The sequence below is a fragment of the Chiloscyllium plagiosum genome, chromosome 18 (assembly GCF_004010195.1).
Source record: "Chiloscyllium plagiosum isolate BGI_BamShark_2017 chromosome 18, ASM401019v2, whole genome shotgun sequence".
NCBI lineage: Eukaryota > Metazoa > Chordata > Chondrichthyes > Orectolobiformes > Hemiscylliidae > Chiloscyllium > Chiloscyllium plagiosum.
The window spans coordinates 66,277,542-66,303,237 of NC_057727.1; the positions used below are offsets into that span (position 1 = coordinate 66,277,542).

Genomic DNA, 25,696 nt, shown 5'->3' on the forward strand with positions numbered 1-25,696 from the left:
TTGACCTCGTGAACCTACGCTGCACTCCCTCAAATAGCCAGAATGTCTTTCCTCAAATCTGGAGACCAAAACTGCGCACAATATTCCAGGTGCGGTCTCACCAGGGCCCTGTACAGCTGCAGAAGAATCTCTTTGCTTCTATACTCAATCCCTCTTGTTATGAAGGCCAGCATGCTACTAGCTTCCTTCACTGCCTGCTGTACCTGCATACTTACCTTCATTGACTGATGTACAAGAACACCCAGATCTCTCTGTACTGCCCCTTTACCTAACTTGACTCCATTTAGGTAGTAATCTGCCTTCCTGTTCTTGGCACCAAATTGGATAACCACACATTTATCCACATTAAACTGCATCTGCCATGCATCCATCCACTCACCTAGCCCATCCTCCTCACATTTCACCCTGCCACCCAGCTTTGTGTCATCAGCAAATTTGCTAATATTACTGGTACATGATGACTGCTTTGTGGTCAGGGTGAAACGTTCACTCCCAGCTAAACCTGTCCGTCTTTTTCCAAAACCAGCCGGTGACTCACTCAGATCTGGGCACCGTGCCACACTCCCTCACGGGTCTTGGCAGCCGGTCCGGTCGGTTCGGGGTCAGGAGCGAGCAGACAGATTTTCTGGATTCGGTGATTTTAACAAAGAGAGCAGTGGAATCCTCACAAATAACTGATTTACATCTGTAGCCCAGATGTGGTGTACTGTCCGAATGAGGTGCAAATGAAAGCTGCTTGATGTTTTACAGCAGGGATTAGCAAGGGAAGATATAGCCAGGGGGAAATGGAGGAGGAAGGGTTGAAAGAGAAAAGCTCCTTTCACAGTAAAATTCTTGTGTTGTTCATGAGTGCAGGGGGTGGGATGGGGACAGCTGAAGGAGAAAGACTTTCCCTCACTACAGCAACCCTTGTGTTCTCACTTTATTCTCCAACACCACCCGTTTAAGGCAGGTTAACTTCAAGCTGTCTTGGGCATGAAGTCATTCACTGTGTAACGCTTATATATATAAAAACGTTCCCATGGTAACTGCTGCTAACATAGGTGTGTGTATGACTGATCGGCAAATATATTCGTGTCTGTTAAAACAGCAGGAACCGTGCAGTCAGAGTGGAACAGGCTGCACAATGCGGGGTTTGTGCACTGAAAAGTTCGGGGTGAAAGGGTCCTAGGGGTGGGAAGGGTTGGCCTGCAACTCACAAGAGTGGAAAACAAGGCAGAAAACCATCTGGGGCTTTCAGACACTGCAAACAGACAAGGAAATGAACTTGCGTAGACTATTGTGAGGAGAACAGAGGCTGCGGACAGCAGGCAGTCTACGGGCAAAGTGCCAGGGAGGAACTGGGGAAGGACAAAGACTCGAGTTCAGTCCAGAGCGAAGAGGAACACTGAACCCAATTCAGCTCAGTCTGGTGACTGGGCCCCGTAACCCAGCCAACTCTTAGCCCTGCGGATTCGCTCTCAAGCAGTAATTCTTTGGTCCATCGATGAAGAATGGAATTGTCATTTTTCACGGAGTCAGTGAGACGTATTCAGATCGAAAACAAGGAAGTGTAAGAGTGTTGCCTCAGAGGGGATCGGATCTCATTAGCTGGTCGTATCTGCACTCAGCTCTGTTCTGATGGTTTCGTGGGCCGTTTAGTTTTCCAGTCTGAAGAATTTCAGAGTTGGAGCAGCTTATACAGAGTTCCACCTTGTTGTGACTTCCTGCACTTCCAATAGGGGCACAATAACCTCTGGGGGGCCAGTGCCAAAATTGGGGGGGGGAGGGGGGCTGTCTCTCAGACCACTTAAACAATAGTCACAACCATGGAAACGCCGAGACACCATGAACACCATATGGTGCAGTCCATGTTCAAATGCAGCCAGAGCTGGACAATATCCAGGCTTTTTCTGACAAATGACCAGTAACATTCACATCACACAAATGCCAGGCAATGATCACCTTCAATAAGAGACAATCTAACCACTGCTCCTTGGCATTCAATGGTGTTACCATTGACCAGAAACTGATTCACCACTGTAAACGTCCTCACTGGATCCTCCATGATAAACATCTTCGGGGGTTACCATTGACTAGACACTGATCAGGACTTGCCACATAAATACAGTGGCTACAAGAGCCAGTTAGAGGCCAGAAATAATAAAATCACACTCCACTACATCCACACAAGTCAGCTAGAGTCAACAGATTGAATTAGACCCCAGCAAATAGAGGCTTGCATATTCCCACAGAAAGTAAGAAACAGGGAGAAGCTAACGGATTTTCACCGAAACAGCCCGCAAATATTATTAGGAGAAAGTGAGGACTGCAGGTGCTGAAGATTAGAGTGATGCTGGAAAAGCACAGCAGGTCAGGCAGCTTCTGAGGAGCAGGAGAATTGACGTTTCGGGCAAAAGCCCTTCATCAGGAAGGTCTTTTGCCTGAAACGTCAATTTCCCTGCTCCTGGGATGCTGCCTGACCTGCTGTGCTTTTCCAGCACCACTCTAATCTTGCCTCAGCAAATATTATTGCCCTCCAAGAATCTGGGCAAGGAAAGGAAGGGGAGAAAGTAAGCCTTGCCTTCAGGAAAGTGCCTGAGGTTACTGTGAACAGTAATTGCTCAGAAAAACTGGGATCATAGCTTGAAGATCATCATCTTACTGCCGAGTTAATGTCCTCACATGAGAGAGAGAAGTGACTGGACATTGATTGAAAGGAAACAGACCTGTAATGACCAGTTGACACACTCTCATGAGGGTGGTAATATTGCTTTCAGTCATCAGTCCATCTCCACTCAGCACTGTGCTCCAACTCTAATCCCAACCCTTGGAAGTTCAAGCCGAGGAAGGCCAACTTGCTTCTGGCAAGGTGACCCTCAGCTCATCTGGCCCGTCCAGACATAAATACCCATGGGGTTGCCCTACCAAACTCCCAGGGTCAACGGACTATGCTACTGACGTAGGCTCCCTCCAGCCCAGCTGTGGAACCAGGGACGAACACTGAAACATAGTGGGATGGAGAGGAGGAAGACAACCTACTGAGGACACTTCCGTGGTACAGCTGACTGTACATGGTATACTTATTTGGCATTTTTCTACAAATTGCATTACTTTGACTTTGCATCTGGTTTTTAGACTCTCTGCATAGCCCTGAATGTAACTATGCCAGCACTGTGCCTAACTTCATGTCCTGTCAGGATGCACCATGGGTTGTTGTCTGTGTTGAGAGCTGGCTGCAGTGTCTGCGAGACAAAAAAAATTGCAGATGCTAGAATCCAAAGCAGACAGGCAGGAGGCTGGAAGAACACTGCAAGCCAGGCAGCATCAGGAGGTTGAGAAGTCAACGTTTCGGGTATAGCCCTTCTTCAGGGCTGGGGATGGGGGTGAGGGGAGCTGCAGATAAAGTGAGGAAGGAAGCAAGAGGAACAGGGTTTATATACAGGACTGTGTGTGCAGTAGGCACCTTTGATCCCTGTCCTACAGCAACCCTCTATTCTTTCCCTGGTCTCTGTGATGTGGTGTGAAAGATGGGTTTACTGATGAGGATCTGTTATTTAATCTTCTACCTAACCTCATACATTCACTCTGTAAAGCCATTATCTTTTCCTTAATCATGTCATTTCTACCAACGTGTACAGTGCAATAATTTCCGGCTTCTCATTCTCCCCTTTGACAAGGTGCTTCAACCATTTTGACCCGTCGTTAACCCTGGCACCACTATCTTAGATTCATGCTCACAGTCACAGAATCTCCTAACTCTGCCCCAGATAGGAGGGTCCCCATAACAAATATTCTTTCAAAATGTTATCAAACCCTGCCTAACACAAGCTTCATTCTCAGTCCTCCAAGCTCTGACTGCCTCTTCTATTTTCCTCTGAGACTGTCCCTCTCAACAGTATCAGAAATTGAGTATCTGCTTCAGAGAGAGGAATAGCCACAGGAGACTTCTGAAATGATAGGTCGTTCTTCTATAAAGCCATGGCTGTGTTCTTGTGGAACCCGACATTAAGCGCTGTTTCTAAAGCACAATTTTTCTATACAAGTGTTAGTGATGCAATCGTGTTACACCCAACACATGTTTTAAAAGTTTGCAGGTTAGAAACCGTGCCCCCAACTTGTCAATCGCGTTACAGCAAATTCATGTTACCGAGACGTATATTATAGCAGAACGAACTGTACCTTCTTGTCCTTCCTGACAATCACCCATCTATCTGCTGTGTAACCACCTCTCCAAATCTACTAACCATCTAAAAACGTGGTCAGCGAAGACTTGGGCAGTAAGGTGTACTGCATTCAGTACTGCTGATGTAGGGGACTGAGGCATTAGGATGGCCAGGGTCTGTGTGCAATGTCCTTTCCCTTCAAAGCCCCCTTCATTGGGGTGGGGCTCCTGCAGCTCAGAGGTTGCACCATGTACCCCACCCACTCCGAGTGTGCTCACAGCGAATTTTCGTCCCCGTTGTGCACTTTTGATTTCCGACACATGGAAGGTGACAGTGAGGGCTCCTCAGTCAGTGGTTCCCAGCCTCAGCCTTATAAATCCAAACCCTCTTCCTGGCCGGCCCTTCCCATAACCTGATGGGCTCGGCACATCCCTAGGATCTCACCAATCCACTCCGACACAGCCTGCCCATGGCATGTAATGTGCCCCTGCCTGATGTGGTCATTTATTCATCCCCCTTCCCCCTGAAGCCAAGGTGCTCTTGACAATGGATGACAAACACCTCCCAATCCCATGGCCTCCCCTTTCTGTCAATACTTTACCATATCCTCCCCTCACATATACTGTTGCCTTTCTCGTCTCCCCATCTCCCAGCCAGCAGGGCCCCAATCCAGGAGACTAGCTTGCTGAATCTCCTTCCTGCTGCAGCTTCCCTGCCCCCGTCCAACCCCTTCCCCCTCACCTAACCCCACTCCTGACTGGCAGCTTTGCAACTCCCAATTCATGCAGGCCTGAGCCTCTGGACTGGCCACTACAGAGTCACAGGACTGACCATAATCCACTCCCTGAACCGTAGAGGAACAGGGCCCACGACCAAGATTACCTCGACTGGATGCCTGACTGTGGCCAAACCCCTGGATTGGTATGGGAGGCTGCTCCTAATATACTGTGCTAGGAACCCCTGGACTTCAGGGTGGTGTATTCCCATGGGGCTTTGAGCCATGACTGCTCGGTTGCTGGATTAACTGCTGGTACAAAATGCACTGGCGTGAAATTGATGTAACACTCTGTTGTACAACAAGACACCCACCCCCCCAGACCAGGAGGGCTTTTGCCTGAAACGTCGATTCTCCTGCTCCTCAGATGCTGCCTGATCTGCTGTGCTCTTCCAGCACCACGCTCTCGACTCTAATCTCCAGCATCTGCAGTCCTCACTTTCGTAAGGTGAGCTGCCTGGTAGAGTGACTGTGCTACTTGGAACAGCAAGTTAAGGATGATGTGAGTATACCAAATAGCTGCTGAGTCAACGAGTGCTAAGAGGGCAACCCTGAGATGCGGCCTAGTCCAGTCTAGGAGCTGGGTCACTCTCCCTGTCCCCACAGCAGCTATTCAATGCCAGTTCCTGGTGCCCCTTGTGATGCGAGTCTGTGCTTCCTCAGTGAGCTGAAAGTGGATTGGACAGGGTGTCATGACGTGTGTCAGGGACTGGCGAGAGCCAGATGTCATAGTTCACGGACAAGCGGTACTGGTGGACTGCGCCATGGGGACCGAATTGGCCTCATCAAAATGGAGGTCTTCTGGAGCAAGGGGTGAGCTGAAGTTACCAGGAACCTGTTCTGATTTCCACATTGAGATTTCTCGAGATTATTTGGTGAGTTTGCTAAGACAGGAAGCTGAATATTAACGCGGTGAATTGGCTCATTGACAAGGTATTTAGCAAGCTATCAGTTGGCTGGTCCCCTTCACTGCTGTTTGGTGAGAAATCACAATGCACCTTCTGAAAAGCAGAAAAGATGGAATAGGGACTGACTGAGCTGCTCTACAGCAAATCATCATGGTCTTGAAGGGCCAAATGTCTTCCCTCTCTGCTTTAATGATTTGCTTGAACTTCAAGCAAGAGTGCAAAAGGCAAATTCGAAGGCAAAGGTGCTACTACAGACTCTTAGCAGTGAAAGTCCTTTCAAAACCAAAATTTTTCTCAGTTGAGTTTGCCGTTATCTCTGTGGGCTCACCCAGCTTAGCTCAGTCACCGCTCTTTATCCCTTTCATTCCCCACCTTACCACCACATTCTCATCCCCAAGCCCAATACCCATGTTCCAGGTACGACTGTGGGCACTTCACTTTTAGCAGCACATAATTCACCATAAAACTGAGAATACTGACATCAATCAGGTCCGAGACATCGTGGATGTAGTATTTGGCCACTGCAGCATTTGTCGCTGCTAGGTTAAGCAAGTAGTCGTTTCGGGCTTTGGTGCACTTCAGCTTGTTTTCCGAATACTTGGCTTGACGCTGAGGAACAGAACAGAACAGGAAACCCATTGTGAGAACACTTACAGAATAGCTCACATACAGAGGTACCAGCTAGACATGCACTCAATTAAAACAAAAACCCACTGGTCCACTTTGTAATCATCTACACAGAATTCTGATGTTCCAAACCTCTTCCCATCCACCCACATTGTGTAGAATTCTCATAGCTGTTAAGTAGCTAATCAGAACACCAAGATGGTCAGGTGGGGCTTTGGGTTGGATAGTGTCCTGGGCTGCGGATCGCAATCCCATCCAGGGTGACTGTGAGCTAGCTGTCATTGGGAAAACGGGGGAAACAGGGGAACTTCCCACATACGTTCAGGACACCACCCATGTCCTCCATCTCCTCCAAGAATTTTATTTCCCTGGTTCCAATGCCTCATCTCCACCATGGACATCCAATCCCTCTACACCTCCATCCACCATGACCAGGGCCTCCAAGCCCTCAGTTTCTTCCTCTCCCAACGTCCTTTCCCGACCAGTGCCCTTTCACTGACACCCTTATTAGTTTGGCTGGACTGGTCCTCACCTTCAACAATTTCTCCTTCGACTCCCCACACTTCCTCCAGATGAAAGGGGTAGCCATGGGCACCTGCATGAGCCCCAGCTATGCTTGTCTCTTTGTTGATTATGTAGAACATTCCATCTTCTGCAGCTACACTGGCACCATTCCCAACCTTTTCCTCCGCTACACTGATGACTGCATTGGTGCCACTTTGTGCTTCCACAAGGAGGTTGAACAATTCATCAACTTCACTAACACATTCCACTCCGACCTTAAGTTCACCTGGCCATCTCAGACACCTCCCTCCCCTTCCTGGACCTCTCCATCACCGGTGACTGACTCAACACTGACATCTTCTACAAACCCACCAACTCCCACAGCTACCTGGAATACACCTCCTCCCACCCTGCCTCCTGTAAAAATGCTATCCCTTATTCCCAATTCCTCCGCCTCTGCCACATCTGCTCCCAGGAGGACCAGTTCCATCACAGAACACACTAGATGGCCTCCTTCTTTAAAGACCATAATTTCCCCTCCCACATGGTTGAGAATGTCCACCAACGCATCTCAACCACTTCCTGCACCTCTGCCCTCAAATCCCACCCCTCTAACCGTAAAAAGGACAGAATCCTCCTGGTCCAAACCTTCCACCCCACCAACCTCTGTACACATCGCATCATCTTCTGCCACCTACAATCGGACCCCACCACCAGAGATATATTTCCTTCCCCACGCCATCTGTTTTCCATAAAGACCATTCCCTCAGACTCCCTCGTCAGGTCCACGACCCCCACCAACCCACCCTCCTTTCCCAACACCTTCCCCTGCCACCGCAGAAATTGCAAAACCTGTGCCCACACCTCCCCCCCTCGCCTTTGACCAAGGCCCTAAAGGAGCCTTTGACATCCAAAGTTTTACTTGCACTTCCACACGCCATTTGCTGTATCCGTTGCTCCCGATGTGGTTTCCTCTACACTGGGGAGACAGGATGCCTACTCGCAGAACTATTCAGAGAACATCGCTGGGACACCTGCACCAACCAACCCCACCACCCCTTGGCCAAATACTTCAACTCCCCCTCCCACTTTGCAGGTCCTGGGCCTCCTCCATCACTACTCCGTAATCAACCAACGCCCGGTGAAAGAATTCCTCATCTTCCACCTCGGGCCCCTCCAACCTCACAGCATCAATGTAGATTTCACCACTTTCCTCATTTCCCTTCCCTCCACTTTATCCCAGTTCTAACCTTCCAGCTCAGCACCACCCTCATGACTGTCCTACTTGTCTATCTTCCTTCCCACCTATGCTTTTGCCCAAAACGTCGATTCTCCTGCTCCTCAGATGCTGCCTGATTGGCTGTGCTTTTCTAGCACCATGCTCTTGACTCTAATCTCCAGCATCTGCAGTCCTCACTTTCTCCTAAACAGGGGAAACAGCCTGCTGGGAGTCAGGAAGAATGGTTAGTGTGAGAAACAAAAGTACAATGAGGCTGTGTTTCCACTAACAACTCTCAGGACATGACTGAACCACACTGGTGTAGCAGAATAGAACGCTTTACTCTATATCTAATCCCTTGCTGCTCCCGTCTTGGAAGTGTTTGATCGGGACAGTGTAGACCAGCTTTACTGTCAGATTATTTTCAGATTAAAAGCGTGGAGATAGCTTTACTCTGCACCCACCCCCACTATGCTGTCCCTGTCCTGGCAGTGTTTGATAGAGGACAGTGTAGAGAGATCTTTACTCTGTATCTAACCCTGTGCTGTCCCTGTCCTGGGAGTGTTTGATGGGGACAGTGTCAGGGATAATTCACTTACAGTTTGCTTTCAATTTAAAAGAACAGAGGTACTTTACTCTATCTGACTGTATCAAATTTACTCTCATAGAGCTGTTTCCCACTGATTCACTGTTTTACCCAGTTCCAAATTCATCCCTGTCTTGTGACTTTTTGTCCAGTTAAAAGCCCTTAAAGTGATCCTGCCAAAACCTTTCTGGAAATCTGAATAATCCTGACTGCACAGCATTCCACTGTGTTGGTCACATGCTGTATTCGCAAAGACAAGATGATGTCAGGCACAGCGCTCTCCTGAATGCCTGTTGCTAATTAAGTTGTTATTTCACACATCCTCCTGTGGTTTACACCTTTCCAGCAGATTCCATCCTCTCACTTGGTTTTACCGTTATGCTAAAGTGTCAGGCGTTTCTCAATATCCAGGCATGTAGGGAGAGTGGGAGAAGGGCAAAGGTCAGCTGTGACCTCACTGAAAGGCCAAGAAGCAGGATTAATGGGTCAAATGTCCTCCTCCTGCCTCTATTTCATACATTTCCTCATTTGAATTTACCCAAATTTTATTTTAGTGTCAGGGTTACAGATACTGGCTTATGGAAAGCATCTCCATGCTGTCTAAATTTCCTGACAGTCTGCTTTTGCATCCCATATTATATTCCATCTGGGAAGCAGGTTGAGATTAGCTCACATGGATTCAAGGTCAGACCCTTTTGTTTGCACTGAGGACTCAGGTCTGAAATCCGAGCTCTAACCAGCGGAGTCACCCAGTGCTCCACCTTAGATTTTGTTTCAACACATACAAAAAAGTTTGGACACGCCAGAGACAGGAAACACCGAGGAGCAGCAGCCAGGTTTTCAGCTTTTACAGCAGGAGTGGACAAATGCTTTCAGCTTTTCTGCAGGATCCCTGTACACATCGCCTTGGTGGTAGGGCTGGCCAACCTGTTGGAGATTAACCAAATGGATAGTTCCAACGACAGCCCTTAGCAATCCCAATTCAGACAGGACATCTCTCAGCACAGAAACCCCACATTTATCAGGACTGAACTGGATCTGCACAATAACGGAGACCATGGTTTAACGGTATTATCACTGGACTGTTAATCCAGAGACCCACATAATGTTCTGGCCACCTGGGTTCGAATCCCACTAAGTCAGATGGTGGAATGTGAATGCAATAGAAATCTGGATTTGAGAGGCTACTGACGACCATGAATCCATTGCTGCTTGTTGGAGAGACCCGTCTGATTCACTAATGTCCTTTAGAGAAGGAAACTGCCATCCTTGCCTGGTCTAGCCTACATATGACTCTAGACCCACTGCAACATGGTTGACTCTTAACTGCCCTCTGGGCAATTACAGATGGTGAATAAATGCTGGCCAATACACACCTACATCCCGTGAATAAACAAAATAAAAAATCCCTTGGGCTGGAGCAAGCTTATCAACTTTGGGCCAGAGGTATTCTTCATTCGGGATTTCTCATGGGGGCATATAATGAAAAGACAAATTTGCATTTACACGGCATGTAATCTTCAAATCCGTTTGCGTAAGAAGAAGTGTGATGATTGTTCTAGTGTTATCAAATTCAGCAGATATACTCGGTTTAGCTGGATATCAGATGCGGGTCATTTTACAAACATACAAAATAGGTACAGATTTAGACCATCAGCCCCCTTAAGCCTGCTCTGCCAATCAATAAGTCCAGGGCCAATCTGCATACATTTCCATCTACCCTGATAACTTGCGATTCTCTTCACTAACACAAATCCATCTATCGCTACTATAAAAGTATTTAAGGCCCCATCTCCACCGCCTTCTGAAGCGATGAGCTCCAAAGTCGCACAACCCTCAGGAGGTAAAAATTTCTCACGTCTGTCCCAAACACTTTTAAAACAGTGCCTCCTCGCTCTGGACTGACCCACAAGAGGAAACATCCTTTCCGCATTCACCTTGTCAAGACCTAAGGACATAAGAAATAGGAGCAGGAGTAGGCCTTCTGACCCACCAAGCCTCCAGTGAAGATGATCATGGATGATCTTTTCCTTGACTCAGCTCCACTTACCCGCCCGCTCACCATAACCCTTAATTCCATTACTGCTCAAAAATCTATCTTTGCCTTAAAAACATATCAACGAGGTACCCTCAACTGTTTCGCTGGACAGGGAATTCCAGATTCACTTCCCTTTTGGGTGAACAAGTTCCTCCTTAACTCAGCCTCAAAATAAGGGGAAGCACATTTAGGACTATGTCCTCTAGCTCTAGTTTCGATCGCCTGTGGAAACCTCCCCACTTCCATCTTATCTATCCCCTTCATAATTTTATATGTTTCGAAAAGATCTCCCTCATTCTTCTAAATTCCAATGAGTATAGTCCCAGTCTGCGCAAAATCTCATGAGACAACCCTCTCAATTCTGTAACTGACCACCTAAATCTCCTCTGCACCCCCTCCAGTGCCAGTACATCTTTTCTCCAGTAAGGAGACCAGAACTGTACACATTACTCCAGGTGTGGCTTCACCAGCACACTAAATAGCTGCAGCATGACATCCTGTTTTTGAACTCCATCCCTCTAGCAATTCAGACTATTCACAATCTTCTACACTATAATCAAGTGACTCCTAACTTTTTAAAAAAAATTCCTGTGAAACAAGCCCAGCCTGTCCAACTTTTCCTTATAAGACAACCCACTCATTCCAGGTATTGAACTAGTAAACCTCCTTCGAACCACCTCCAATGATCTAACAACCTTCCGTAAATAAACGGACCAAAACGGTGCACAGAGAGAGATATACTCTCACTAACGCCCTGTATAACTGAAGTGTAACATCCTGATTTTGGTGAATTCATCTCCTAATAGTAGGGCAGCACTCTATTATTAGCTTTCTGAATTATTTCCTGTACCTGCACGCTAATTTTGTGACTCACGCAGTAGTACTCCCAGATCTCTCTGCACCGCAGAATTCTACAGTTGTTTTCCGTTTAAGTAACACTCTGCTTTTTCATTCTTCCTGCCAAAGGAGCAACTTCACATTCTCTCACATTAGACTCCATCTGCCAGATTTGTTCCCCACTCACACAACTTATTTCTATCTGCCTTCAACCTCCTTATGTTTTCTTCATAACATACTTCCTATCTATCTTGGTGTCACCTCTGAATTTAGCTCCACACCTCTGCTCTCTTCATCTAAGTCATAAATGTAAATTCTGACAAGTTGGAGCTCCAGAACAGGCCCCTGTCAATTCCTCTCATCCCACCGTACCAATGAGACAGAGACATGCACACTGTTTTCTGCCAGCTAGCCAATCTTCCATCCCTACTAATATGTTACCCTTGCTGATGCTATTGGCTTTTGTTTTCTGCAATAACCTTTAATGTGACACCTTATCTTCTGAAAATCAAAGTACAGTGTATTGACTGGTTCCCCTTAATCCACACCAAATGTCATTCTTTCAAAGAATGGCAATAAACTGGTTAAACAGGACTTCCTTTTGACAAAACCAGGTCAACTCCTCCTGATTACTTTTCTCCCCCTGAAGTGTGCAGCTATCATCTCTTATCATGATCAATTCTAACACTCTCCCATGACACATGACAAGCTAAGTGATCTGTAGCTTCCTGTTTTCTGCCTCCCTGCCTTATTGAACAGAAGGGTTATATTTGTTGTTATATTTGAATCTAGACAGTTTTGAACATTAACATCAATTCATCTACCTCCTCATTAGCAACCCCTTTATTAAACACAAGCACCAAAACTATACATAACACTCCAGAGGAAAGGGTCATAGAGTACAGAAACAGACCCTTCAGTCCAACTCGTCCTTGCTGACTAGACGTCCTGATCTGACCCTTTACCTAGCATTTGGCCCACATCCTTCTAAACCTTTCCTATTCATATACCCATCCAGATGCCTTTTAAATGTTGTAATTGTACCCGCTAATCTTGGTGTCACCTGCAAACTTACTAACCATATTTCCTATATTCACATCCAAATAATTTACAACAGTGATGAACAACAGTGGACCCAGCGCTAATCCATGTGGTACACTGCTGGTCACAGGCCTCCAGTCTGAAAAACAACCCTCCACTACCACCCTCTGTCTTCTACCTTCAAGCCAATCTTGCATCCAATTGGCTTGCTCTCCCTGGGTCACTGGACTCAAAATATTAACTCTGCTTTATCACTCTGCAGATGCTACCAGATGTGCTGAGTTTCTTCAGCACTTTGTGTTTTGGATCCCTGGTGTCTGCACTTCTTTATTTTTCTCATTATTATGACAAGTCTTTGCTAATTTTAAACTTCAATCTCCTTTCAATAAAGCCCAAAATGCCTTCTTAGTTACTTGCTGCAGCTGCATGCTAACGTTTTGTGCTTCATGTACAAGAACATCCAGATCTCTCGACACTGCACTCTTTGGGACCATCTCCATTTAAATAATAGTCTGCCTTTTGATTCTTTTACCGAACCTCACATTTTCCCGAAATAAATTCCATCTGCAAAGCTTTTCCTACTCACTCGACCTATCGATATCCCCTTTCAAGTTCCTGGTATTTTCACCTCAACATACCTTCCCATCCACTTTATTATCAACTATAACTCCTTATTCTCTAGGAGACCAACACTCACTTAACTTATTCTTTTCTGTTTAGCTACCTATAGAAACTTGTTTTGTTGTTTCGTTTTACATTCTAGCTGTAAGTCTACAATTTTCTTCCTGATTATTCCTTTTAGTCATTCTGTGCTGTTCCTTATATTCTGACCAATCTGATTTGTCACTCACCATTACACGGTTATATGCTTTTGCCCGACTTAGGAGTCCTCAGTTTAGAACTTTACCTACTCAGAGCATTCTGAAATATCCCATTGAATATCTGCTACTGTGGATCCATCCCCTAGCCTAATATGCCAGGTCACCTCAGCTAGCTCAGCTTTCATGTCCTCCGATAACCCTTACTTAAGTTTAAAATACTAGTCCCAGACCCAGTCTTCTCCCTTTCAAACGGTATGTGATATTCAATCAGATTGGGATTACTGTTAGCTGGAAGTGCCTTTGTTCTGAGATAATTAATGAATCCTGTCACATTCCACAATTCCCAGTGCAGTTCAGCCCCCACTTCCCCCAGTAGTGGTGCGACTGGCCCACAAACTGAATTCACTTCTCTCACACCAGTCTTTTTAAGCTGCTTATTCATAATTACCACAGTACCAAAGAATGGAAACATCTCAATCAACAACAGAAATTGCTGGAGAAACTCAAGACTTCGCCCGTACAGAGAAAGCAGAGTTAATGTTTCAAATCCAGTGACCCTTCTTCAGAATGGTTAGTAGCTAGATGACAGGGTGGGTGAACAAAGGGATGATAAAATACTAAGGAAAAAGGAAAACCGATGATGGAGACAATGAGTGGATGAAAAGCAGCCCATGTCATGGCAGAGCCTGGGGTGTGAGGTGGGTAAAGGACATGGAAGAAGGTTCTAAAATTATTACACTAGACATCGAGTCCTGAAGGCTGCAGGGTTCCCAAGCAAAACATCAGGTGCTGTTCTTCCAACGCGCACTGAGCTTCGCTGGAGCACTGTAGCAATCCTGAGACAGTGCTGTTGGCCAGGGAACAAGGTGGTGCGTTAAAGTGGCAGGCAACTGGAAGCTCAGGGTCATTCCTGAGGACAGAACATAGGTGTTCTGCAAAGCCGTCTCCCAGTCTGCACTCTGTTTGCTCAATGCAGAGGAGACCACATAGCGAGCAGTTAAATGCAGTAGACTAAATTGTGAGAAGTGCAGGTAAAGCGCTGCTTCACCTGGAAGGTATGTTTGGGCCCTTGGATACTGAGGAGGAAGGAGGTAAATGGACAGGTGTTACATCTTTGGCAATTGCAGGGGAAGATGCCATTGGGGTTGGGAATGGAGGAGTGGACCAGGGCATTGCGAAGGGAACGGTCCTGCGGAAGGCTAACAGGTGGGGGAGTGTCTGTTGGTGGAATCCCACTGGACATGGCGGAAATGGCAGCTGATGATCCTTTGGATGTGGATGTGGATGGGACGGTGGGTGAGGATGAGGAGGATCCTATCACTGTTGCGTGAAGGCCGAAGTGTGGAAGATGGGTCACACACATGACTAACATCCCTGTCAACTACGGGTGTTGGGGAATCCTAGGTTGAGGAAGGGGGTGGACATTTTGCAGGCACCCTGTGGAAGGTGGCATTATCAGAACAGATGTGACAGAGATGGAGAAACTGGGAGAATGGGATGGAGTCTTTACAGGAAGTAGGGTTGAGGATGTATAGTCAAGGTAACTGTAGGAGTCAGTGGGTTGATCCAGTATTCATTCCTATTCTGACTCCTGAGAGGACTAGCACTCAATTTACTTTTTTTCTGTTTAGATACTCTTAGAAACCCACGCTATTTGGGTTTCCTGTCATTCTACTATTTTCTTTCCAACTAATATTTTTAATCATTCTCTGCTGTCACTCCTCACCCCTCACGTTCCATGCAAGACCCTCACCAAGTTCCCATGCCACCTCCATGGCCCCAAGAGAATCCACCAATGCCAATTCACCCAATATCCTCCATGAGCAGTTTGCAGAAACCACATTGAGGCAAACTGAAATGAAGCTCTCACTATCAACAGCAGCTTTCACTATGTTAAAACAACACCCTGACTCATGAAGCCCCATTCAAAACTTTTGAGTATCTCTCAATTACTTAAACCCGCTGTAAAACGAAAAGACGTGTATTCAGAGCCCCATATCAAAGATCCTTCAATAACCTCTTTGAACTGTCAGTAAATAAAAAACTCACTATAGGGCTGTCCACTGAAACAATTATAGATTGTGGAACGCAGACTGATGTTGACAGTGATGTATCAGGTAGCTCTGGATGGAGTGACAACCAGGTTTTGGAGCTGTCAGAACAATTTTGTTTTAAAACTCACTGACGTTTGTTTGTAATTTTTTTTTAAAGGGACTGGGGATTTAAGGAATTCAATAGTTGCATAGTCCTATAGCCCTTATCAGCCTTTCATCAGCGTTTATGTGTACTCTAGATGTGTGTACCTTCCTCACTGCAGGAACTGTCAGCATTGAATTCAAATGGCCCAGTGGAGTTTGGGTGTCACTTACTTCCTTTCCCCGAGTGGTGAAAATGGGATCTGTTGAACATCGAGGCAGAATTTCCAAATCCACACATTTTTAAAGGTGGACAGAGTCCTCACGACTCCTCAAAGATACGGGCAAAGGTATAAATGTAATTCATGCCTGTCTGCCGACTGGATAGACTTCTGTCAACATTCAGTGACAAAGAAAGCAAATGCACTTAATGTTCAAAACGCACTCTGCTGTTAGCTTACTGATTTTGCAAAATACCACGAGATCACCCGACCAAACGTAACTTGCTTTGTTTTTAATTTTCTGATCCGGGATTTTAACCAGCTGGATTTCAATTGAGCTGCATTGTGGCTGGTGGCGAAGTTTTAAAATCAACTTTACCGGGCCTCTCGGGGAGGGAAATGCAACTCGAGTGTGAGCTCAAAACAACTGTCACTTTGCCAATTCCTACCCTGAAAGCGGGACTGATAAATTATTATCTGTCTACAGCAAACGTTTGCGGCTGCTCTGTGCTTCAGATGAACCGGAAAATTGGCGAAAGGTTATTACAGCCGAGCTGTAACAGAGACTCGAGCCATTTTCTTCCGATCTGTCTGAAGGTGGATTGAAGAGACAGCATGCTAATTGACTGCACATCCCTCACAGACTCCATTCATCACAGCCAGTGTAAATCAGGCATTTGCCAGGAGTCAGGGACATAGTCGTGCTCCATCATCTGACAGTATCAATCTGGCGCACACAGTCACAGACAGAGCATGTCCGTTTCCATGGAAACGCACGCACTTGAACTGCTCTATATAAAGGAGCTGAACGCAAAACAACACAAAAAAACCTTTGAAAAACCATTTGGAAAACCACCCCCACCACTGCCAACCCTTGCCCTTCATTGTTTTCTCCCCCTTCAGCAGAGGATCAGAGTGCCAGAGTTCCTGGGTCAGCAGGGAATGGTGCGATACAGATTACCACTCCAGTTGTCGAACTGAGACACTGCCACATTGTTCAGGAGAGGCACACTCTGCCCAGGTCAGCACTACCCAATCCCACTGCACTACTCAAAGCTGGGAGAAAGGAGACGTTCTCCCAATAGCCTGAGGAATATTCCATCCACCACCCCCACCCAACTACCGGGATGTGAAGCCAACCAGCTGCTCATCCACTGCCCTGCAGTTCACAGGGGTGCCAATGCCAGTCTAAATGGGAACAATAACTGCACCACAGAGAGCTCTGACCGGATCACCGAATTCGATGCAAAGCAAACGGTGTTAAATGCAAGTATTTGTTACATGATCTGAGATGTGCAACTTTGAATCATACAACCCCTAAAATGTGGAAACAGGCCCTTCGGCCCAGCAAGTCCACACCGACCTTCCGAAGAGTATCCCACCCAGACCCATTCGCTGACCCTATTATTCTACATTTACCCCTGACTAATGCACCTAACCGACACACCCTTGAAGACTATGGGGCAATTTAGAGTGGCCAATTCACCTAACCTGCACATCTCTGGACTGTGGGAGGAAACCAGAGCACTCAGAGCGAACCCACGCAGACTCAGGGAGGATGTGCAAACTCCACACAGACAGTCACCCAAGGCTGGAATTGAACGCGGGTCCCTGGCGCTGAGGCAGAAGTGTACCTTTCCCTTTTTTCGGCCAACTCAGATGGTAAGAATGGAGTGGACAATCGAAGCTGACATAAGTGCAGCATTATGGGAGTGCAACACTATTAAAGAGGCCAGCGTTCAGGCAAGATGCTAAACCAAGCCCCACCTGTCCTTGGGAAATTGATATATAAAACCACATAGTACTATTTCAAAATAAAAACAAGAGTGTGGGTGGGTTCTCACTGGAGTTTAGAAGGAGGAGGGGAATCTCAAGGAAACAGATAATTTTTGAACAGGACCAAACAAAGTAAAGGCAGGAAGGATGCTCCCAATGACCAGGGAGCCCAGTCACAACATTTAAAAGACATTTGGACAGGTACATGAATAGGAAACGTTTACAGGAATATGGGCCAAATGCAGGCAAGTGGGACTAAGTTTAGTTTGCGAAGCTTGGTCGGCATGGACGAGTTGGACTAAAGAGTCTGTTTCCGTGCTGTATGACTCTGTGACTCCACAATTAGGAGTCACAGTTAAAGGATATGGGTAGGCGCTTGAGGACAGAGATGAGGAACAATGTCTTCACCCAGAAGGTGGTGAGCCAGTGGAACCCACTGGTACAAAGACCAAAACATTGAGTGATTTCAAGGAGTTAGATATAGTTCTTAGGACTAAAGGGATCAAAGGGTTTAGGTAGAAAGTGGGAACATGGAAATGAGTTGGATGATTGGCCATGATCACATTGAATGGTAGAGCAGACTCAAAAGGGTGAATGGCCTACTCCTGTACCTGTACTCTTATCTTTCTATCATAGGCCTCTTCATTCCATAGGCCCATCACTTCGTACCATGCCGTGAAGCCGATATACCAATTCAAGGCGGAGACATTAGACCCCCTATCTTCATAAACCCTGCTGCCCACATCCTCCGACCTTAGCCAATGTCTGGGGCTTCCACCATACCTTCTCCTTCATCTTCTCGATCTTCCTGACGGAGCTGCGACGCTGCGGCCTGTCCTCATGTCGGAGCAGGTTCACGCTGATATCTCCCGATTTGCTGAACTGCTTCTCTTCCTGCTTCTCTGCCTCCTTCAGCTTGCTCTCTGCACTGATGCTTTCCGCGTGGTACATGTGGTACGTCTTCATGACCTGCCGAGCAGCGAAGACAACAATTCAACAACCACCAACACTGACTGCGCCATGACTGGTTGACCGAGGCCTCTCACAGGAGCATTATGGGTATAATTTGTCACCAAGCCCATAGGAGATGGCATTGGGACAAGTAACCAAAGGCAGTCAAACTGGAGAGATTTAGGGAGGGAATCTCAAAGCTAAGAACTTTTAGTAGTTGAAGGCCCTGCTTCCAATGGCTAAGGGACAAAGTGAAGGATATGCAAGAGGTCAGAATTGGAGGAGGACAGAAAGCACAGAACTTGGTGGAGAATACAGAGCTAGAGGGGGAGAGGCCATGGTGAACCTGGACAAGATTAGGTGACATTTCCACAGTCTGATACTTCCTAAATAACGATAGAATTCAAAAGCTTTCCTCTTACCAAAGGTCCATGTGAGGAACCTTGGTGCACACATGGACACAGTGTCTGCCATTTAAACTCAAGGAGATGTGCACCTTCCACTGGGCACCCACACCACAACACATTGTCCCAGGGCAAACTGCTAGGCCGTGTGTGGAGGAAGACGTGTCCGTTTCTCTGCAGCGAAGATGAGGTGAGGGAGGTGAAGAGGAACAAAGTGGGGAGGGTGGAGAAAGGAGGGATGGGGATGCATAGGGCACGGTACAGAGTGAGTGTGCTCAGTGTGCAGGGAAACGGTGAACAACGGCTGCATGCTGGTAGTGATATAGATCGGGGGTGGGAAGGTGGCAGTCGGGGCTGGGAGCAGGATGTAGAGCAACGTACTTCACGTGGGGACTGGAGGAGCAGGCCACGGAGAGCTGCTGGCTCCCTGGCAGCACCCATCACCTTGAAAGTTACTCACAGTGAGCACAACAACATGGCCTGGAAGCTTTTTTAAAACATTTAAAGACCTTCAGCATGAAATAACTCTTGAAGGTGATGGGTTGCATGTAATGAAGCTGCTTTCTTGATTGATGGCGCAGTAGCACAGTTGTTAGACTGTAATCTCAATCCAGGGTCAATTGAAAGAAAGCTCCTCAAACAGAAACCATCTGTACCTGATTTACACAGTCATAGGAACAGGAACAGGAATAGGCCAATCAGCCCGTCAAGTTTACCCTGAGATGACACTATACAGTCATGGCTTTAATGCATTTTACCCATCCCATCCATGTAACCCTGCACACTATTGGTAATTGGAAATCTCTCAAGTCTCTATCCTAAACACAGTCAAAGACAATGCTTCCACGTCCCTCTGTCATAGGGAAGAATCAAAGGTTCACAACCCTCTGAGTTTAAAAAAAATTCTTATCTTCGTCCAAGTGACATACCCTTACTTATAAATTGTGTCCCCTAATTCTAGGCTCGCTGACCAGGGGAAACATCTTGCCTGCATCTACCCCATCTTTCCCTTTTAAGTATTGCATATGTTTCAATGAGATCACTTTTCATTCTTCACAACTCTCGAGAATACAGACCCAGTTTACCCAATCCCTCTCCAGAGGGACAGTCCCACCATCCTGGGAACAAGTCTGGTGAACCTTCATTGCTTTCCCTCTATGGCAATAATATCTTTCCTGAGATAAGGAAACCCAAACTGCACACAGTACTCGAGGTATGGCCTAATCAAGCTCTTAAACAATTTAAGCAAGCCTTCTGTACAGAATCCCAATTTTCATTTCTTAAAGACGCTTGCTGACTCCAGTGGAAATCTCACCCACCACCAAAAGGATAGTGATAAATTTGAAGACAGACTGGAGTGGGAAATGGGAGCTGCCTCCATTTTACGACTTTCCTGCTCCTGGCCTGTTGCGATTGAGGAGTTAACACTGACTTCTACTGGGGGGCCCAACTTCTTACACACCCAACTCAATGATCCCGCTGCCTCCATGGCTCAGGTATGACATGGTGTCTCATCACCTTGCGAATTTAGAGTAGGCTGTGTACTGACACAATCGTCCTTCCTCAATACAACTGCTCACAGTAGGGGCACACTTGACCGGTCAGTCAGTCAGATCAATATTCTCTCTGAAACTCTGGGATATTAGTTCTATTTGAGATGACTGGGGCTGGCAATTAATACGTTGACCGGATGGGTTTCTGTTTGAGGAGCTTTCTTTCAATTGACCCTGGATTGAGATTACAGTCTAACAACCTTGGTACCACACCGTCAATCAATCAAGAAGGCAGCTCCATTACATGTGACCCATCAGCTTCAGGAGTTATTTTGTGAGGAAGAGCTCGATGCATTGCGAAGGATCTTGCACGTCTTGTGTTTGTGCTCTCTGCGAGTTGTCTGAAAGGTGATTGTTCCTGACAGGCACTTGGAGATGGGAGCCCAGATATTCAGTCTGACTTATCAGGGAAGGGAGCTACGACCTGAATATTGAATCCCAAGCACCCTCTAATACCAGATCTGTGTTACCAGTAAGTTACAAAAGAGAAACGCATGACTGGAGCTCTGCCAACAAAGCATTAGAGAGGGGTAAGGGGAGGACAGTGTCACTGTGAGGAGAGAGTGAGGACCCTGTGACAGACAGGTCAGCATCACTGTGAGGAGAGAGTGAGGACCCTGTGACAGTCACTGTCACTGTGAAGAGAGAGTAAGGACCCTGTGACAGGCCATCAGTGACACTGTAAGGACCCTGTGACAGACAGGTCAGCATCACTGTGAGGGGAGAGTGAGGACCCTGTGACAGACCGGTCAGCGTCACTGTGAGGGGAGAGTGAGGACCCTGTGACGGTCAGTGTCACTGTGAGGGGAGAGTGAGGACCCTGTGACAGGCAGTGTCACTGTGAGGAGAGAGTGAGGACCCTGTGACAGACAGGTCAGCATCACTGTGAGGGGAGAGTGAGAACGCTGTGACAGACAGGTCAGCATCACTGTGAGGGGAGAGTGAGAACTCTGACAGACAGGTCAGCATCACTGTGAGGAGAGAGTGAGGACCCTGTGACAGACAGTATCACTGAGGGGAGAGTGAGGACCCTGTGACAGTCACTGTCACTGTGAAGAGAGAGTAAGGACCCTGTGACAGGCCATCAGTGACACTGTAAGGACCCTGTGACAGACAGGTCAGCGTCACTGTGAGGGGAGAGTGAGGACCCTGTGACAGTCAGTGTCACTGTGAGGGGAGAGTGTGGACCCTGTGACAGGCAGTGTCACTGAGGGGAGAGTGAGGACCCTGTGACAGGCAGTGTCACTGTGAGGGGAGAGTGAGGACCCTGTGACGGTCAGTGTCACTGTCAGGAGAGAGTGAGGACCCTGTGACAGTCAGCGTCACTGTGAGGGGAGAGTGAGGACCCTGTGACAGTCAGTGTCACTGTGAGGGGAGAGTGAGGACACTGTGACAGTCAGCGTCACTGTGAGGGGAGAGTGAGGACCCTGTGACAGTCAGTGTCATTGTGAGGAGCAGGCAAGGAAAGCTTCAACTCAGAGTTTATGAGCTGGAGGCTGAACTACAGACACTACAACACATCAAGGAGGGGGTAAGGTACCTTGATACTTTCTACCAAGAGGCAGTCAGGGTCCCCATTTTGCCCGATCCTCTCAGTGACACTAACTGCCTGTCCTGGTGTTTTTACCTTGCCGTTTTCTCTCTAATGCTTCGTTAGCAGGAGTTCCAATCTTCCATTCTTAGTTGGCAACTCACAAGGTTGGTCAATGGTCAGGCTCAGGAGGGTGTGACTGGGAGTGAAGTAGGTACGGGATCGAGTGGGCAGCCATATCCACTAGGTTTGAGGTTCTCTCAGCGTTTTTGTCTAAGATTAATATTTTAAACCTAAATCAGGGTAACTATGTGGTCTTGGAAGGTGAGCTAGCAGAGGTAAATTGGCATACCAGGCTGGGGGATTGATGAATAGAGACAGAGTAGTAGGTATATATTCCAGAATACTGGGAATAAGTATATTCCTACCATAAAGGAAAGTTTGAAAGTCAGGACCCGCTGTCTATGGTTAAATAAAGATGTTAGCGGAAGCTGTAAACTGAAGGAAAAGGCATTTGACTGTACAAAACTGAGTGGCAGGTTAGATGATTGCTCAGAATAATAACAAATGACTGAACATATGACTGGAAGGTTAAATTGGGATTAGCAGAATTTCTACAATGCACTTAAGGAGGAGAAAAGTAAAATGAATATTTTAGAATTCCTATCGGAAAGATGTTGTAAAACTTGAAATGGTTCAGAAAAGATTTACAAGGATGTTGCCAGGGTTGGAGGATCTGAGCTACAGGGAGAGGCTGAACAGGCTGGGGATGTTTTCCCTGGAGCGTCGGAGGATGAGGGGTGATCTTATCGAGGTTTACAAAATTATGAGGGGCATGGATAGGATAAATAGGCAAAGTCTTTTCCCTGGTGTCGGGGAGACCAGAACTAGTGGGCATAGGTTTAGGATGAGAGGGGAAAGATATAAAAGAGACCTAAGGGGCAACTTTTTCACACAGAGGGTGCTATGTGTATGGAATGAGCTGCCAGATGAAGTGGTGGAGGCTGGTACAATTGCAACATTTAAGAAGCATTTGGATGGATATATGAATAGGAAGGGTTGGGAGGGATATGGGCCGGGTGCTGGCAGGTGGGACTAGATTGTGTTAGGATATCTGGTCAGCATGGACGGGTTGGACCAAAGGGTCTATTTCCGTGCTGTACATCTCTAAGATTCTATGGTCCCCTACAGAGGAAGAATGGGGGAGTGGAAGGGAGAGAGGAACTTGTTGATATTACAATCACGAGGGAAGTGGTACTACTGACGGAGCTCCAAGCTGATAACTCCTGGAACCAGATGGACTTCATCCTGGGGTGCTGAGGGGTCTGTGCTGGGGCGTCAAACTTCTACAATTTGCATCATTGACTTACATGAAGAGAGTGAAGGCTCAGTTGCTAAATTTGTAAATGACACCAAGATAGGTAGCGGAGTGTCATGTGAAGATGACAAAGTGACATATGATCTAAATAAATCAAGTGGACAAAAATATGGCAGATGGTGTACAATGTGGATACTGTGAGGTTCTTCATGGGAAGAATGAAAAAAAAGCAGAGCTTTACCACCATCTGCAAGTTCTCCTCCTCCAAGCCACTCACCATCCTGACTTATAAACATATCACTGTTCCTTCACTGTCACTGGGTCAAACTCCTGGAATTCCCTCCCATTGTGGGTCTACCTAAAGCACACGGACTGCAGTGGGTCAAGAAGGCAACTCACTCCCACCTTCTCAAGGGCAACTTAGAGAAGGCAAGTCCTACCAGCATGTCACACAAGAGAATAAAAAAAATTGTGCCAATTTGGAGGAGGTTGACTAGATTATTTTTCAATTAATGAATGGGTTGTGTTACGTTGGAAAGACAGGCCTTGTTTGCACTGGAGTTTAGAAGAGTGAGGATGATGATTTGAGTGAAATGTGTCAGACTCAATGGTGTTGCCAAGGTGAACATGGAAAGAATGTTTTCACTTGTGTGTCAGTCCAGAACCTGGCGGGGAGAGGGGCACTGTTTTTCAATCCAGGATTGACTCTTCAATACAGAGATTAAGTGAATGTTTATTTCTCTCAAAGGGTTGAGAGACTTTGGAACTCTCTGTCTCAGAATGCAGTGGAGATGGACTTACAGAATATTTTTATGACAGAGGTGATGGATTCCTGCCGAATAAGAATCTAAGGTTTTTGGAGGTAGAGGCGAAAGTACAATTTGAAACACTAACTGATCGTCCATGATCTTCTTGAATGGCCCATGACAGCCAATCTGGGCAGAAGGGGAGAGGAGGCTAGTGCCATTAGGAATGAGAAGGCACAAGTCAGGTGTGTGATGGAATACTTGCTTGGATGAGCGCAGCTCCAATACACTCAAGCTTGATACCATTCAGGACAAAGCAGCCTGCTTGTTTAGCAACCTATCCCATACTTTCAACTTTCACCCCCCCTCACTACTGATGCACAGTAGCAGCAGTGTGCATCAACTACAAGATGTATCTATTCTGGGAGTGTTTGATGGGTACAAAGTAGAAGGAGCTTTACTCTGTATCTAACCCCATGCTATATCTGTCCTGGCAGTGTTTGCTAGAGACAGTGGAGAGGATGCTTTGCTCTACATATAAGCCTGCGGCTATCCCTGTCCTGGGATTGGTTCAGATGCTTTGTGCATGAATTGAGTCATGATGATTGTCATTTGAAGAAATGCCAAACACTGACCAGAAATCAGCCAGAAAGGAAAGAACTGATGCAGAATGAACTCAATATGATGCACCGCATGCACGCTTGCAGGCCTAACGACTAATACTCACAGTGTACAGCTCATTGGTGACCTTTAGCAGCTCCTCATGCATCTGTTGGCCAATTTCTTTACTCTGTAACAGAAATATACAGGATTAAGATGCTCTGCTGCTGAATGATCGTCTCACATTGCATAATCCTGAGAGAATGCACTAACCGATGACAATCTATTACAGCCCAGCCAAACAAAAACTTACAACAATTCTCATTCACTCCTGTAACAGTAACAAAAGGAACACCAAGAAATTCGAAAAATAGAGACCGAAAACAGAGGGAACCCAGAATCCTTGGATCTGGAGACCTCAGACACAGTGGTAGCTCAGAATTTACCAAATGATTTGTACAAGAATCATGTGAGGATTACAGCATAGAATGAGGCTATTTGGCCCATCATACCAGTTATGATTCCAGCTATGGCTGAACAGCTCAGATCCCAGACCAAGACCAAACTTGATAGTTTTTTTTAAATAAACAAGATTTTTTTTACTGAAACACAAGCACGTAACACTGTAGATTCCAGTTTAACAACAAAACAGAAGTTTATTATGCAAAGGAAATTAAGATAAAATAGAATAAACTAAACTATTTATGAACAGCACAAACTTAAAACTTTCCAAACAACTGAATGTAGACTTCCTGAGCTTCAAATAAACCAGCTTCAAATGATATTAACCAAACACTTCTGGTCTGGAGCTTTTAAATCAAATGCCTTACTCTGAGGTAACCTCGTTCAAAACAGGCCTAAACTACTTTTGTTTCCTTGGAGCAACTGTTTTCATAATCCAACTTTAATAAAGACTTCTGAAAAATTGCACCAAACTGAAACTCAAGTTTTTAAAAAAAA

General features: G+C 46.4%; 1 protein-coding gene across 1 annotated transcript in view; it reads right to left on the bottom strand.

The window, feature by feature from the left end:
* Window positions 1–25,696, bottom strand: part of LOC122559273 (SLIT-ROBO Rho GTPase-activating protein 3) — a 174,367-nt gene that overhangs the window by 21,914 nt on the left and 126,757 nt on the right. Inside the window, exons 4-6 of the mRNA XM_043708654.1 lie at window positions 24,864–24,926; window positions 18,417–18,602; window positions 6,309–6,437 (exon numbers count right to left, since the gene is read on the bottom strand). Coding sequence (XP_043564589.1) covers window positions 6,309–6,437; window positions 18,417–18,602; window positions 24,864–24,926 — 378 coding nt within the window. The remainder of the gene's footprint in view (window positions 1–6,308; window positions 6,438–18,416; window positions 18,603–24,863; window positions 24,927–25,696) is intronic.